Here is a 17,057-nt window from a genome sequence, read left to right on the forward strand (position 1 = left end):
GAGACGAGAGGACGGAAAGAGAGAAGAGGAGAGAGAGAGGAGAGAGAGAGAGAGAGAGAGAGAGAGAGAGAGGAGAAGAGAGAGAGAGGAAGAAGAGAGAGAGAGAAGACAGAGAAGAGGAGAGAGAAGAGGAGATGAGAGATGAGAGAGAGAGGGAGAGAGAGAGAGAAGAGAGAGGAGATGAGAGAGAGTGAGGACGAGAGAGAGAGAGAGAGAGAAATGCGATTGTATCAACGAAACGTCAGAAATGTGTAGAAAACGCAACTTGATGCAACACACACATGTACACGCCTCGCATAGTAATATCTCATAGCTTCTCAAATGCTCCAGCAAACCAAGAGGGCCACAGTAACGCCCTGTATCAAACAGAAACACAGTGGGCAGTTTCACAGCACACAGTGACTATCTCGCAATCTTGATCGCAGGTGATAATTACCAACTCGCGCCACGATAAGCGATTGCTGGAGGAGGGTGCGGGACTGTTGACAACGTAGAAAATATAATGTAACGACTATGACATGAGACATTACAATTGTCATCACTACTACCGTCTAGCTGTGTATTATCGAGATAGTCTTGGCTATGGTTGGAGTGTGCTCTAAGAAGTGCCTAACGCTGGCAGGAAAAGACATTGAGAAAGGATCGTTAACCCGCCTTGGTATACGCAGCACCGACCAGACCACCCACTGCTTGTTAACCGTCTAGTTGCTTTCACACTTAACCACAAATATTTTTCATATATATATATATATATATATATATGTTCCAGGGCTGTACCTAGCGGAGGATGCCCCTCTAGACCAGTGGTTCTTAACATTTTTGAGTCATGGCCCCCTTGAAAATCTGGTGAAAGCTACGGACCCCTCCCACCAAAATATGTTTATGTGCACATAAATTTTTTTTTTTAATACAATGGGGTTCACCGACCCCCTGAAGCCAATCCACGGACCCCAATGGTCCATGGACCACAGGTAATGGGCAGGGGTAATAGACAGGTTAGTTCCCTCGTGGAGGATGCCCCTCTAGACCAATGTAAGTGTTCTAACGTAGAATTTAGTTGCTATTATATGGCCCATGACGAACTGCCCATAGTCAACTTACAAGAATGCAAACCACACATGGTTTCCCCCCCCCCCAGATGCAAAGCAAAAGAAGTTAGCCCCGCACCTGTTCATGTGCACATATCTTAACATACGCCGATATAATGAGCCGATTTTGGTAATAGCTGGTAATTGAAAAGCATCCTTGAAAATCTGACTTTGCTGTCGTGGCATTATAATGGAAGGATAATGGAGTTGCTCCCATTTCACTGCGCGTTTGCTTAAAACCGCACAAAGAGCGTGAGAAAATGGCATAATCTGCGGCAAAAAGCCGATCTGTTTTGCCAACAACTTTAGCGCGAAGGGTGAGGTGAGTCACATGTTTTTATCGCTTGAATACACCGTACCGCTGATATCGCAGACAGCCGCTAGCCGCGTTGCTTGGGGAATCTGTCAACAACAATTGAGAGAATCTTGAAACAAGATTGAGGTATGTTTCAATACCTTTTATGAAGACATACGCACAGTGGAAGAGGAGGAGAACTAAGATGTTTATTTTTGTCATACGTAGTGTGATTAGGCATGACACGAGTATATTGCGAATCTCCAGTACTGGAGAAATTAGCGGTTTGGATGCGCATTGTGCGGCTTTAATTCTAATATTACGCAGATTAAACTACTCCAGCAGCACTAATAATACAGTACCTACTATAACCATGTGTATCACGGTATTGCATTGCACATAAAGCAGCAGTTTATAGTAAGTCTGCCCAGCAAATAGCATCAATGTTTTATTATTATTCACACGGAAAATACATCATGATTGAAGCCACATTCATTGTTAAAAAAAACAGCTCGTTTAGAAAATGCAAGCCTGATTTTTTTTTCAGCACCACAAATTTGCATAAAAGAAGGTGGATAAATGATTTTTTAGTTAAAGGTTGTCATAGATTTATATTTTAATTCAGGCATACAAAACCATGCAATTTTAGCCAAGCATAAAATGTATTTATTTTATTTGGGGTAATATTGTAAAATTAAGTCGGGCACACAAAGCTTGCAGTTTTCCAGTCTTACATTTCCAATACTACATCTGGCATGAATGTAGCATTCAATTCCAAACAAAAATTCAGACAGTAGGTCATGAATAATCTATATGGAATCATGTTTGTTCATACCTGCCCTTGAAGAATGCAATGTAGAATAACGATGAGTAGAAATTGACGAACTGGAAGAGGAACATCTTAAATGTGAAGCTGTCCTCGTAGTCTGACTGCGTTCGTGGGCACTCTGCAACAGAAAATGCAAACACCTGTTACACTGCTGCCTTCTATAAGAGATGATGTAAATGCATCTGGCGCCAAAGTAGTTTAATAACGAAGGGAGATGAGAATAATGAGAACCAATTACAAAATCGACTGTATCTATCTCTCTGCCTGCCTGTCTGTCTGTCCATCAGTGTGTCTATTCATTTCTCTCTCTCCCTCCCTACTTCCTCTCTATCTCCTTCCCTCCCTCCTTCCACCGCGTACCTGCGTGCGTGCGTGCGTGCGTGCGTGCGTGCGTGCGTGCGCGCGTGCGTAATGAATGTGAATACCAGGTTTACGATGCATACCTATATTTGTAAGCCATATGGCGAGCCACCGGTAGATCTTACTCAGCAAAATGATGACGAGCAAGTTGAGTGTTGCCGCAGTGATCGTCGTCGTGAGTTTGGCATTCTGTCTCACCAGAGCAACGTCGCTCGCGTAGAGAACAGACACGATGACGATGCGATACACGATCACGCCAAATATGGCTGCCAGCACGACGCACAGCTGCAAGAAACAGACAAAAAATACGTTTGTGTATTGGCGAACACACCTGATAAATGAATAATAAATACATGAATAATAAATACTTTTGTTTGTTAGTATAGCAGATCTCCTTAGGTTTTTGCAATTAAAAATTTGCATCAGTTTATGCTATAAAAAATAAAAAAAGGACCACTGTGGAAATTGACAATTGTTGGTGATGCAGATCTGTCCATTTTTTCATTCAAGTACTCATCACCAATTACTGTTAATATACTTACCTTTTTTAACACATCTCCTTAATTCCCTAATGGTATAACTATGAGACAGCAAATTATATTCACCTTTTGCCTTCATTTTCATTTCTTTAGCAAAACTTTATTTCGGTATTAGATATCACTCGCAGCAGCATTTGCTGGCACCTTGGCTGTTACCTCATTGCCTTACCATGAATAGAATTGTAGTAGCAGACGTAAGCACGCGCGTGGCTTTGTTCCACCAAGGTATGTAAGGCTCTATGAGCTTAGTAATGGGGTTGGTCTTCTTGTGGCTAGCCTGAGCCTCGTACTGTGGTCGCAGGCTCTCCTGCTCCTGCTCGTACTCAAGCACGTCCCAGTCCCAGGCAATGACATGCTGCTTGCGCTTCCAGAACTCCAGGAACAGTGTACCTGGGAATGAAGATCGTATAGGTTATAAGTGTGGCTTTATCGATAATTCAAAACAACGTGATGTAGTTCATAATAAACTACTAACTAGTGAAGGCGGCAGCATAAAGGCAGCAAAATCGAAACAAACACAATGCACATACAGGGTTGTGTGCGAAACTGTTATGAATGTGGATGGCTGTGCTTATAACTATATATATAAGGTAATACTGGATAAGTAGTTAATTCACATTATAATAATATACTACTAGTTACTGCTAAAACAAGTTTTTCGGAAAGATGACACTTACCCCACAGAGACATGAAGATAGAGAAAAACACTGTCGCCGGATTATCAAATAGATAAGTCAGCTGTAAAAACATTACAGTAATTAGCTGAAGTAAATATAGACACGCCAAAGTGACATATTCGAACATTTTATTATTATTATTATTACCGAAACATTTATTTTAACTGTGTTATACTTGTTATAATGAAACAAGAAGAAAGGAAATTCTTATTTGTCTAAAGAAAAAATGTAGTTATTGTATAAACTACTGCATGAATGGTATATTCTTACACGAGAGTAGAAGCAGCTAGACTTTAGCTCCCAAAATGGACAGAGTTGGTCACACAGTGGGCACATCACTGTACTGCCAAGTCCACCTGGCTCACAGATCTCATTACTGTGACCATGGAAACAAGAAAGAAACAACAATTAATGCAATAAAGCTAAAGTTCAGCAAGTTCTTATTTCACAACCCGTTATGCATAAGTAACATATTTTGTTCTGGAATGAAAACGATGATTACTAGAAGAAAAGTACACAAGCAATAAAAATATGTAGAACTACAAAAACATTATTACTGAAGCAAAGCAATATTTTTATTATTATTATTATTATTATTAGTAGTAGTATGAGTATTATTAGTTATTACTTGCTTTCTTAGTTCTTATTTACCTTTGACATAACATACTCGATGTAGCAAACCATGTATAGCTGTTACCTGGGTATGTTTTTGTAGAGAGTGAAACAACCATAAAGAAAGCACACCATGCCAACAAGAGATGCCGGCACTAGCCAAATCGTGTAAAATCCGAGCCAGGCAAAGTAGATGCCCACTTTCTCACCGTAGTATTTCCTGTAAGAAAACAGACTCTGATGTTCTGATCTCTGCTATCTAAATCAAAATCGGTGAATACCTTTATCAACAGACAATTTTTAGTGTAATTTGTACACGCCAAACCAACTGCAAGCATGTGCATTTATAGTACAATCGAGCTTGACGCACCGTATCAGATCTAATGGTTGCTGCTTGTAGAAAGCCTTTGGCTTTGCCCAGAGTTCATAGAGAAGCTGTAACAAATTTTACACGACACATGAAATTTGATGCATGGAATTGTACTGAATGCATAAACACGCACGCGCGCGCACGCACGCACGCACGCACGCACGCACGCACGCACGCACACACACATATATATTGATTTATCGACAAAGGCAATATAACCAAGCCACTGAGGAAATAAAACCCTGATTAAACTGAGCAAAGAGATGTAATATAAGTAGCTCTCTTAACATAATGAAACCATAAAAATAAAACTGCAAATGTGAAGGCAATATAACTAACTATTTAAGAAAATAAAACCACTACTTTAAACCTCACGATAAATAAAGGTAGTAAAATGGATACATACCCGTCTCTCATTCTCATAGCCATGTGTGATAACAGAATGCTCTGACGAATAGGAGCCCTGTAACATAGCAGCAGCATGCCATTAAAAGCCTATAAACAAGCTGATAAAATATGAGCCCTTGTAGCAACGTTTTTTGTCCTCCTAGTACATAGTAGGTCATAGGGCCACACTTTGAATTCCCTTGACAGGCTCTGCCCGGGTAAGCTGCTTGCTTACAGGAGGAAGGTGTAGCGAATAGTTTGGCTGTGTCTTTAACTCTTATCACGTTAGCAAGGGACCGAGGGGGGGGGATAAGTGTTAAACAGTGCACTCACTTCATGTAAGGAGAAAGCTGCTGTGTAGCTGTCATTGTCCAACATTCTGATGATGCCTGTCAAACAAGTGACCTCATTAATGGTCAGCAATCATTACTAGCCACAAGAAGCTTACTAACGATGTTACTAGTGCTAGAGTTCTATTAATATTTACAAATATAACATCTCCTATAATTCTCTAACTTATACAACATTAATTTTATAAATCCCTGAGTAGGCATTTAAGAAATTACACCTGACCTCTGCAAACTCCTTCCAGCAGAAGATTCTAACTGAGACATTTTTTTATCTTATACCATGACGGCACCATGAAAAGCTATGAAAACAGCAACAAAAATAAAAAATCTTTAAAAGCAATGTTTTGAGTGTGCTTCTTTACGGAGTGGAAAGCTGGAAGGCTACCAAAGAAATCATTCAAAAACTCTGTGCATTCCAAACAAAGTCATTGATACTCAAGCTACATTAGACAGACGCATTACAAATGAACGACTCTACTAAATTACAATTATAATTAAAGAAGAGGATGGACTTGGCTCGGTCATGTCGCCCAGATGGAAGAAGGTGCCATAGCGAAAACGGCACTTAGATGGATGCCAGATGGGAGGAGAAGAAGGGGAAGACCCAAGGAGAACTGGAGAATACCCAGATGTGTGACCTGTCATGGGACACGCTGAGGCCAGTAGCAGTGGACCGAAGACGTTGGAGATCTCGTCACTGCCTTATGTGCCATCTAGGCACCTACGTGGGATAACTAACTAACTATGATAGCACCATGCGCTGCCTACTTTACAAGTTGGACCATCCTACAACCTTGATAGACCAACCAGCAGTCTCGTTCTTAGAGTAACGACCTAGTCTATGGATAGGAACAGAAAATGGAACGTCCTATGTGAGGTACTGACCAAATCTGAGTTTATTGCTGTCGTCATATCTGGCACGGCTCAGAACCTCGTACACTATGCGAGTACGCTGACTGTGACTGAAAAACGTCTCATGGTCGTCAATTATGAACCTGGAATCACACACGAATAAGATACGTTACTGACTGTATATTAACATAAGGTGGTTACAAAATAGTCGATATATAATAACACAATAAAATATCTGTAATATCTGTAAAAGCCCTTCTATTAGGGAAACATCCTTGTAGATACCAGCATAATAAACAGAAAGACAACAGACCACTTCCACTGCAAACCATAACCCTCATTTTCTTAAGCACTTTCCCATATCATTGTAAACTCCCCTATTAAGATGAAAAACTACACAGTAACCCCTCTTTTATGTGGATTTCTCTTAATGTACTCTCTTTACACACCCAGCCTCCGACAAACATTTCTCCAATACACCTTTATCCCTCGCCATTTAACTTTGTTCTCACACTTGAATGAGCTGTTTAAAAAAAAAGGAATACCACACACTTACTGGTTACTTCTCTCTCTGTTAAATGCAGCTGTGAAGTAGTTAGGTTCCTCAGGCAAGGTTTCTTCACTGATTTCAAATGGGTTTGGCATCTTCGGTAGGCACTGCTGTGACTCCTCATCCTCTGCTAAATCATTTTGCTGCCAAAAGAATTATTAACACATATAAATTACTGAAGCTATTACTATATATTACTATTATATATACTTTTATATTAGAATTAACTGGGCAGCAATCCACTACTCCCACTTCTTAGGTGCTGACAATACTTGGCAGAGCAAGGTAATGTAAATGCATAGCCTGATGTATATCTGAAATGTAAATTTATTATACACGTAATGTAGACTCGTATATAGAGGCACAGAATGTTGTAGGTCACCATATGTATGCACTTCTACCATCAATACTGAACGCTTCTACAGAAAAGTTTCACAGAATCAGACCACTACATATAGAATACAGTTGCTAGTTGTGTGACAGTACACCAGAATCTGCAATTTCAAATAGAATATATATTGTTTTTGAAGTATTTAATTAAGTCAAATGCAATTTTGGGGTTTTATACATCAACATCTAACGCTCATAACATGTTAAATAATGTTGCAGGAAAGAGACATGCTTTATTCCATGCAACGTATTGCACCTTGTTAAATGCTGTTGGATATTGCTACCACAAATGCCAACACCATTCAACAACTGTTCCTAATGATTTCTTGACCGATGTCGGGAAGAAATGTAGCACCGCATGTCATACAGTTGCGTATACCATCAGTAACCGATCACAAGCTCATACATGACAACAACCACATGCCCCTGGTTTCCATTTTACTGACAGCTAACATTCTATCAGTAGTAAATAATAACAAGTTTTTATTATTTACTACTGATTCTATATTACATTCTGAGCACCAGAAATAAATCACAACCTGAACTATTTCTGATAGAACGTATTTTGATCAATGTATTAAATGATTATACCTATAAACATGCAAAAATACTGTGTATAAGTAACCAGATATGGCGAGCAATTTATGTTAGGGTTTTTTCAATGATTAAATATTGATGGGTTTAGAAACAACTAATTAGTAGATTAATGTAATTAGTAATTAATGTTGTTAACTTGTTAGACACTCATGAGTCATTCTAGCCATCATGTTATTTTAGCCATGGTACCAACATCAAGGAAATCGCACACACCAGTGTATGACAATACTCTGCAGTGAGACGTGCATATCTTTACACAGATACGAGAATTCTTCCCAGGTTAGCAATATACAGTGAAGGATCTGACGAGGGTTAGCTTCACACCCAAAAAGTTAAATTTAGGATACATAATGGTGACATACACGAAATCAGTCACGAAATCGAAGTCCCCCACAACAGATCTGTTATGACCCTTCTGTTTGACTAAACGGGATATTATCGAAGCATGTCATGAAAATGATGTGATTTCAGTACCATAGTCTTAACGAAGTGGCATTCCCTTTTTTTTTAAATACAGATGTCAGACAGATACAGAAATACAGATGTCATGGCCTTGCCCCTCACAAACTGAGCTTTTTCGAAGAGATTTTGATCAGTAACCAACTAACCATCACAATTTAGCAATTGCTATTGTATGAGAACAATATAATGACTTTGCTATGAACTGATATAATACACATAATATAGTATCTATATTACATATATAGATTATATATACATATAATTATTACACTAATTACATACACTAATTATATATACATATAAATTAGTATCTATAATACGAAGACAAAAAGCACAATTATGAAGGAAAGAAATTATATATGATTATCAATGAACAACATCAACTTTATACACAATCAGTCACACATTAACATCATGTACATACTACATCCAGCTTTGATTACATCAGAAATGCTATGCAGCAATAAACTGCGTAAAATCGAGGCATTGTACGTTGTTGTAACTCGCATCACCACAGTGCAGCGAGTAGTGTAATTAGATACAACATACAACATACAACAACAATGACGCACGTTTGTGTCACAGCGCGTACCAAACACTGTACTCTAACATGAAGCATGAACACTATAACGGTGACGCATTTTAGGTACGCGTGCAGTTACAAACCTCATCATGATTCAGCAGAGCTTGGATTAGGATTTCCTGCACAGAAAATGATTCTTCGAGTTATGTTTACATTTGATCTGAACACGTTTTATGTGTGGAGTTCTCATGTTAGATCACCCTAACTTGCCTGCTCTAGCTCTCGCTTGCGCTCTCACTCGCACTCTCTCTCTCTCTCTCTCTCTCTCTCATTCTGCTTCCCTCCAGTTGTTCCTCTCTCTCTCTCTTTCGCACTCTCGCAATTCTCCCCATCCTTCCCTCCTTTCTCTTTTGCTCGTACAAAAATGTAGCACAAATCAACCAATTTAGAATTGCTAACACATACGTAACTAAAACCCAATTATTATGGTAGATGTAATTTAGCATTATGTTAGTTATACTGTATAACAGTGAGCAGTAAGCTCACGTGTAGTATTATTATATGTGGTCAGAATGTACTACCTTGATAGGCATTTTCATGTTCATTAGCTCTGCATATCTGGTACACACTTCCCATGGTGCATGTATCTTCACGAAGGAAACTCGACCACCATTAGTCTCCTAGGACAAGAAAGCCTGTCTTTAGAACCAATATATTATATTATAATTGCTTACATTTCTGGTTGCATATGGCAACCATTCACGTGCTATGAAATCTGTACTATTGGAAATGACACTGTCATGACAAATAATTATTGTGAATAATCTTTGGCTATTGTACTTGGAGCTTACTAGTACTATTGCTTAATAGTAGCTGGAATGGTTGAAAATTGTAACTTACTACTAGTACTATTGGCAATATGCATAACGTGACACCATGAGTCCAATAATAATTATTAATGCGCTTCTGGTGACACAACATCTATCAAGGATGGATAAATGTTCATATTAAATAAATAATTATCATTTCATTTTATTGTTCAGTCGTTCTCGATATTGATGTGCTACACTTTTGATCATTTTTGTGTAAAAAGGCGCAATATACATAAGTAAAATAATAATAAATGCCGACTCACAGATGCGTCCTCTACCTCTACCATCAGTCCTTCTTCGTGAAGGCTGGCAATGAACCTTTGTCGCTTCTGTTCCTTCTTAGGATCATCATCGTTATAGGCGAGAATGAAGTCGATTTGTCTCTTGCCGTCATTGAAGTATAGCTGCTCTCTTCTGTCGTGATGCGGCTGCAGTAAACAGAAGGGAAAACTTGCAGAAAACAATGCCAACAAGTGTCCTATCTTCGTGAATGAGATTGACGACACCCCTTGGATATCGTTGCTAGGTCGGCCAATTGCAAGTTCATCCAATTTGTACGTGTACATGCACGTTTGTTATCTAAATTTAAACTTTGTGGAACGCATTACAATGCATTAGTTTTGAAACGTCTTATGGCAACACTGATTGGCAAGAGCTGACTGTCAATGATGTTGCCAGTCAGATAGGTCGATTACTCTGACAATGGCATTACGCTGATTTGTTTATAATATTAGACTATTGTATAAGAATTTACTTATCTGTGAAAATTCTGTAGATGTAAGTATTTATGTGATGACTTTGAACTACTCAAACAAAAATTGTACACAGTCACTTGTAAATAATTTATAACTGGGAAGTATATTTGCCACTAGTGATGAAAGTCATGCTAAAGACTTGCAGCATTAGTACAGATCTACACATCCCACAACGATAAATATAGGTAAATAATGATAATGATAATATATGCTAAATGCAGACTGCTGTTTTTCCGTGCCCAAGATCTGTCAAAACCATACCTTGTTGTTGCTGTTTTCTGTGATCAGAGCACCAAGCGAGCCCTGTTCCACTGGGTCACCATAACTTATGTTAGTGACACTCTTCTCTGTAGGGAGAAAGAATAGAGGCTAAATCAACAGCTAGAAATTTATGGTCACAGAGGTATTTATGTACGAATATCACAAGTATTTTCCTTGGGGTGCCTTAATAACAGTACCAATTTTTGATTGTTGATCATGCTTAAAGATGCAATATTATGCAAAGAGAATTAAAAAAGACCTAAAATTTGAAGTTTTTTAAACAACTCCATTGCAAAGAACTTTCCATATTAGAAAAACAGAGACATACACATGCCTTTACAGTGAAAACAATGGCACTGTAAACCAGTTGGCATTGGTAAGAAAGGAACAGAGGGTGTGAATGCTAAAACTATAGCTCATAGGGTCTATATGTCCCCCAGGGTACTGCCGGGAACGTACCCTGGGTACGGTCGGGTATACCGAAACGTACCATGGTAACTATCTAGCTGATATGGTTAGGGTTAGGGTTAAGGTTAGAGTTAGGGTTAGGGTTAGGGTTAGGGAGTAGGCGTAGGCGACTCCCTAGACTCGTTAGTGGGGTAGGCGAGGTACGGTCCGGCATATTAGATAGTAGTATTTAGTACCAGGGTACGTTCCGGTATACCGGACCGTACCCAGGATACGTTCGGGCAGTACCCTGGGGGACATAGACCCTATCAGCCAAACTATAAACTATTTAACTGTCTCAATATTTTAGTCATGCATATCTCAACATCTAAAAATCTCAACTCTAAAAATCTAATTACACACACATGCCGTTACACTGAAAGCAATCGCACTGTAAACCAGTTGGCATTGGTAAGAAAGGAAGGGAAGAGGTGAATGCTCAAACTATAAACTATTTAACTGTCTCAATACTTTAGTCATGCATATCTTAACATCTAAAAAATCTCAACTCTAAAAATATAATTATATTACAGTCTAACTAAAATGTTAAGAACTATATTGCTATATTAGATTAAGAGCAGCTCAATTACTATAATAACTGATCTGCTCTCAAATCAGTACTCGATATTTAGCAATATTACGTAATCACCGAGATGTTATTGCAGAGATGTTATTTCCACAGTAACATACTCTCATGACGTAACTGAACTTGTGGACACAACTTTTCACGTGAATATCTTTAGGGTTCAACGTTGGTAAGACAAACTGTGGATTTCCAAACCAGTCACGTACCATTAACTGAACAGCCTGATCCAGACACAGGTGACCCGAAAGCCGGATTTTCACGACCAATATTGCTGTCTACAGAACCCAAGCACGCAACATGCAGGCACAGACACACCAATTGAACATGCAAATAAAAGAAGGCACAAAACACGAGCACCACGATATTAGTGAGCCGACCATCCACTATGATAATGGCTTATGATAATGACTCTAACATTTATTAAATTATGTATCTAAATTAGTAAATGGCAATAGTAAGTTTCAGATCTCAACCAAGCAGATACAGCCATGTGTTAACTGTTAATCATCAACTTGAAAAGCATGGATAACAAACGTGCACAACACTATAAAATAAACGTAAAGTTGTGGTAAGCTGACCACCATTGCGTTAGAGGTTAAATGGGCTGAATTGAAATGCAAGCTACAACACGTATTACAGTGTACATATTGTAGTGAGTATTTCGTGACGTTATTAGTTTTGTAATTAACTTTAAAATGCATGTAACAATAAAATACAATAATTAACCAACTAATCATCCTATATATTAATTACTCTGCCCAATTTCCATATCATATAAGCGAAGCACCAAAAAGGCAACTGATTGTACTATGATATATTTGTAGATACACATGTCAATACGGCATAGAAAAAAAGAGAAAAAAGCTTGCTCAACATCCACGTGATAAGTGCACATCAATTTTATGTACTGTTGTGAAGCCACTGCATACGAACATTACCTATCACGACATCACACACTAACAACAACCTGTGATCTGCACGTACCAGCTCAGTATATATATATATATATCTTTATATACCAGCTCAGTATATATATACTTTGTGAAGCCACTGCTAGAACATTACTATCACGACACCACACACTAACAACAACCTGTGATCTGCACGTACCAGCTCAGTATATATATATATATATATATAAATATATATATATATATATATAATATATATCTTTATATACCAGCTCAGTATATATATCTTTGTGAAGCCACTGCATACGAACATTACCTATCACGACACCACACACTAGCAACAACCTGTGATCTGTACTAGCTCAGTATACCTTTTGGGTTCTCCCATGCTGAAACACTGCCTAAGAGGGAACATCAAACACGCAATAATAAGTACTGTATAGGTTTATTTTTTGCCAGTATTATGTATAGCAGTAATACACATAATGCATCCGGCTACTGCCGCACAAACCGTATCCTAATTTACATTAAAAAACATATGAGCTTTTAAAAAGAAATATTACAAGTAAAAAATAAAAATAAAATAAGTCTGGGTCATTTTTCCCATAACTGGACACTATTTTAAAAACAGCGAAGGAAATCCTATACTTAGATTGGTACTGCGATTGTCCCCTCAGCTAGGCTGACACAAAGTGTTCCGTTCAAACTGGCTAGACATTTAAGATTTTTTCGGTGGCAGACAAGAAACTAATCGTCTCAGGTGCACTGGTGAAATGAACACAACTGTTGTGCACGTCAGTCTATATATAGCAGTGGTGCTGGTCATGTACGCGGTTTGGCAGTGGGGCATCTGGCCTCTCAGATTTTGAAGAAAAATAAATAATTTTTTTAAATAAATGTACATTTATTTAAAAAAAATAATTTTTCTTCAAAATCTGAGAGGCCAGCTGCCCCACGTTCATTTAAAGGCTACGCGGTCTTTCATAGCCACTGGTTGAATGTAGTAGGCAAACACATGATAGAATAACCATTATTCGAAGGCAGGCCATTTCAGATACCGACAGAAACTAACGAAAATTACACTGAGTCACTGACATACTTTTAGAATATATGTTTTTTTTCTTCTAAATGTTACTCACACTTACATTATCAGGTACTAAACCTGACATTCGGTCAAAGGGTTGCTACTCCCACTCCCATGCTACAGAGCTAAACAGCTAAGCTAACTCACACGCTCACTACACAGCCACACAAAAAACAGCAACAGGTTAGACTCAAATGAAGCAGATCATTAATTGCTTATGCCAACAATCCACTACTGCATGGTATTAATACATTCACTAATTAATACCATGCAGTCATGGCCAAATAAGGCAGTAACGACTCAGGTGCCCGTAACTCGATCCCTACAGGTATTCTAACGTGGTTACCTGGGATAGCTCCTGCAGGGGGAATTCCTCCTGGGTGCATGGGAGTTCCACCCGTGTAGCCCTCAGGTGGGGAGTAACTTGGTGGATACGATTCATCGCCCACGCCTTCAAAGCCTGCAACACAGAGCAATTTTTACGATACAAGCCGGAACATAGGAACAAGTGACACGAGTCAGGACTGTAGGTGATGGGTCAGATTCCATGGCTTAATAGGAACCGCAATTGGGAGGAAATAGATGACGCCGTGTTAGAAATTAACAATTAGTTTGGAATTTTGGTAGTCTAGTCATGCATCAGGTACTTCTGAACTTTGCCGTCTGGAATGACAGTGAAAATACAAGGTTACTCCCCATTATATACGATTGTTTAACTGGGTGGGACACAGTATACAATAAACATCCTGTGCAGCTGTATTTGATACAGCTATCCTAAATACATGCATACATTACATATGTACTATATTATTTTAAGATAAGTATGGTATTTGTAACATACACGCCTGAAAAATAAATAAATAATATAGGTAGCATAGAATACTCTGCTGCACTGACTAATTTACTCTTGGTCACTTGGTCACTTACACACTGATGTCAAACACTAACATTTACGACGGGTTAATGGACTGGATTAATTAGTCACTGGACAACTTTAGTAGTTTTACCGCCGCTCAACGGCCACCAGACAACTTTATGATCGCATATATTGCTGCTGGTTCACTTTAATTTTTACGCTCACAAATTTTATGTGAACGCCCGTAGTCAAAATTAAATACACTTCCCGGCCTGTCTCAGTTCAAGCATTTGGAAGTTTTTAGGGATTACATACGTCACAGTCAATGAAATCACAGCATGCACCTACACTCTAGTCCCAACTCAGCCATGAATATCATTAACTGCAGAATATTATGGGCAAACTCTTAATTACCATAATGCCTACAGCCACAGGAGACTGTAAATAAATAATGTCCATTGAGCATTAACTAACAGTAATAGGGGCAACATGGTGGCTGCAATAGCTTAATGGCTAACACTCTCAACTGCAGGTTTAATGGTCTGGGGTTCGAGTGCCACTTTGGTCACTATACCGTAATACTATTGCACACAGTAACTCATCCAAACCTGCATCAGTCGCTACCAGCTACAATAATGAGAAAGACAGCTCAGTGCGAAAATCTACAACTTCTCGTGTGCCTCTGAAAATAACGCCTACTCTCGTTGACCCAGAATGCTGTAATACTTGAGACGCAATTAACAGTCAACTGACATTGCATTTATACCATAATGTTTTCCGAAACAAAATTAAGCCAACAACCTTTGCTAATATATTTTGTTTACAAATAAGCCCCTATTAGATGTATGGTAACAATTACATGGCCCATGTACAAAGTATGGTAAGCAATACATTATATTACATAATATAACTTGATAGGCTTTCTAAATAGCCATATGATACAAATGATTATTCCATATGATCCAAATTAGACGATGGGGGTGACAATTAAGTCTGAGAGAACATATTCTACATGACTCACGAGAGGCTACATGCCACACCGAATTAACAATTATTTCAAAACAACTTTATAGAAAATGCCACGAAACAATCATCCTATTTCAATCACCTAAAAATGATTACCTAAAAATGTATAATACTATAATTTCTGCCCACAGGCTTAATGGAAGTTTTATGTGTACAGGCACTTAGGGGTGCGTGCATGCGTGTGTGTGAATGAGCATGCATTAGTCGACATATTGCACATACTTGTGAAGCAATAAGCTGAGTTGAAATAGTAATGCCATATATATACAGCCTAAAGAATAAAAATCAACTTGATAGATGTCTCCCAGAATAGCTGGACGTAGGATATACCTAGGTTGGTATTGCCTTCCTGGGTGGGACCAATATTCGTGGCTACTGATGAATCCTCACCAACCTTGTTCTTGGCCATTACAAACAAGCAGGGCGTCGACTTGTATGACGTCGATTGGCCCCAGACTGTATGGTAGCTCTGCTATTGCTCACCGTACACTATATTATAGACAGCGCGCCATCAATCAGCAAAACCAAAACGATACCATCACCATTACCAGAGCAAGCAGAGCTTCACTCCCGGATGGGATAAACCTTCTAACATATAAACGTTAAAGCTCTCTCTCGTCAAGACCGCATACTTTCTCTGCCTATGTAAGCTCAGTTACCTTCCCACAATTCTCGCAATACCGATATAGACATGCGGACGGAAAATAGCAAGCTTCCTATTGATCTGACGAGAAAAGCTGCAGACGCATGCGTTACTGGACATGCATGTGATTTACCAGGTGTACACATAGTATCAGGAGCTAATAATGACAATTTGTCATTATTAGCTCCTGATAGTATATACCTGGAGTAGATAATAGGGAATTCCCTATTGTCTATTCCCTAATTAATAATTCCCTATTATCTTCTCCTGGTATATACTATCAGGAGCTAATAATGACAAATTGTCATTATTAGCTCCTGATACTATGTGTACACCTGGTGAATCACATGCATGTCCAGTAACGCATGCTTCTGCAGCTTTTCTCGTCAGATCAATAGGATCGACTGCTATTTTCCGTCCGCATGTCTATATCGGTATTGCGAGAATTGTGGGAAGGTAACTGAGCTTACATAGGCAGAGAAAGTATGCGGTCTTGACGAGAGAGAGCTTTAATAACGTTTATATGTTAGAAGGTTTATCCCATCCGGGAGTGAAGCTCTGCTTGCTCTTGCAATGGTGATGGTATCGTTTTGGTTTTGCTGATTGATGGCGCGCTGTCTATAATATAGTGTACGGTGAGCAATAGCAGAGCTAGCTACTATACAGTCTGGGGCCAATCGACGTCCTACAAGTCGACGCCCTGCTTGTTTGTAATGGCCAAGAACAAGGTTGGTG

General features: G+C 38.9%; 1 protein-coding gene across 7 annotated transcripts in view; it reads right to left on the reverse strand.

The window, feature by feature from the left end:
• LOC106805596 (anoctamin-4-like) overlaps positions 1 to 17,057 on the reverse strand; it is a 45,251-nt gene that overhangs the window by 8,485 nt on the left and 19,709 nt on the right. For 4 of the 7 annotated variants that reach the window (XM_014807251.1, XM_014807253.1, XM_014807258.1 and 1 more), the window contains 17 exons: positions 14,144 to 14,257; positions 12,009 to 12,077; positions 10,770 to 10,855; positions 10,017 to 10,181; positions 9,463 to 9,561; positions 9,025 to 9,060; positions 6,916 to 7,052; positions 6,393 to 6,502; positions 5,491 to 5,546; positions 5,177 to 5,233; positions 4,771 to 4,835; positions 4,486 to 4,620; positions 4,059 to 4,164; positions 3,789 to 3,849; positions 3,281 to 3,501; positions 2,656 to 2,857; positions 2,219 to 2,330 (listed from right to left, as the gene is read on the reverse strand). In XM_014807251.1, the coding sequence (XP_014662737.1) occupies positions 2,219 to 2,330; positions 2,656 to 2,857; positions 3,281 to 3,501; positions 3,789 to 3,849; positions 4,059 to 4,164; positions 4,486 to 4,620; positions 4,771 to 4,835; positions 5,177 to 5,233; positions 5,491 to 5,546; positions 6,393 to 6,502; positions 6,916 to 7,052; positions 9,025 to 9,060; positions 9,463 to 9,561; positions 10,017 to 10,181; positions 10,770 to 10,855; positions 12,009 to 12,077; positions 14,144 to 14,257 (1,831 nt within the window). Of the gene's footprint in view, positions 1 to 2,218; positions 2,331 to 2,655; positions 2,858 to 3,280; positions 3,502 to 3,788; positions 3,850 to 4,058; positions 4,165 to 4,485; positions 4,621 to 4,770; positions 4,836 to 5,176; positions 5,234 to 5,490; positions 5,547 to 6,392; positions 6,503 to 6,915; positions 7,053 to 9,024; positions 9,061 to 9,462; positions 9,562 to 10,016; positions 10,182 to 10,769; positions 10,856 to 12,008; positions 12,078 to 14,143; positions 14,258 to 16,009; positions 16,380 to 17,057 lie in introns of those variants that run through there. The other 3 variants (XM_014807254.1, XM_014807256.1, XM_014807255.1) reach the window with 3 other exon arrangements.

Source organism: Priapulus caudatus, unplaced genomic scaffold (genome assembly GCF_000485595.1).
Source record: "Priapulus caudatus unplaced genomic scaffold, Priapulus_caudatus-5.0.1 Scaffold120, whole genome shotgun sequence".
NCBI classification, from domain to species: Eukaryota; Metazoa; Priapulida; class Priapulimorpha; order Priapulimorphida; family Priapulidae; genus Priapulus; species Priapulus caudatus.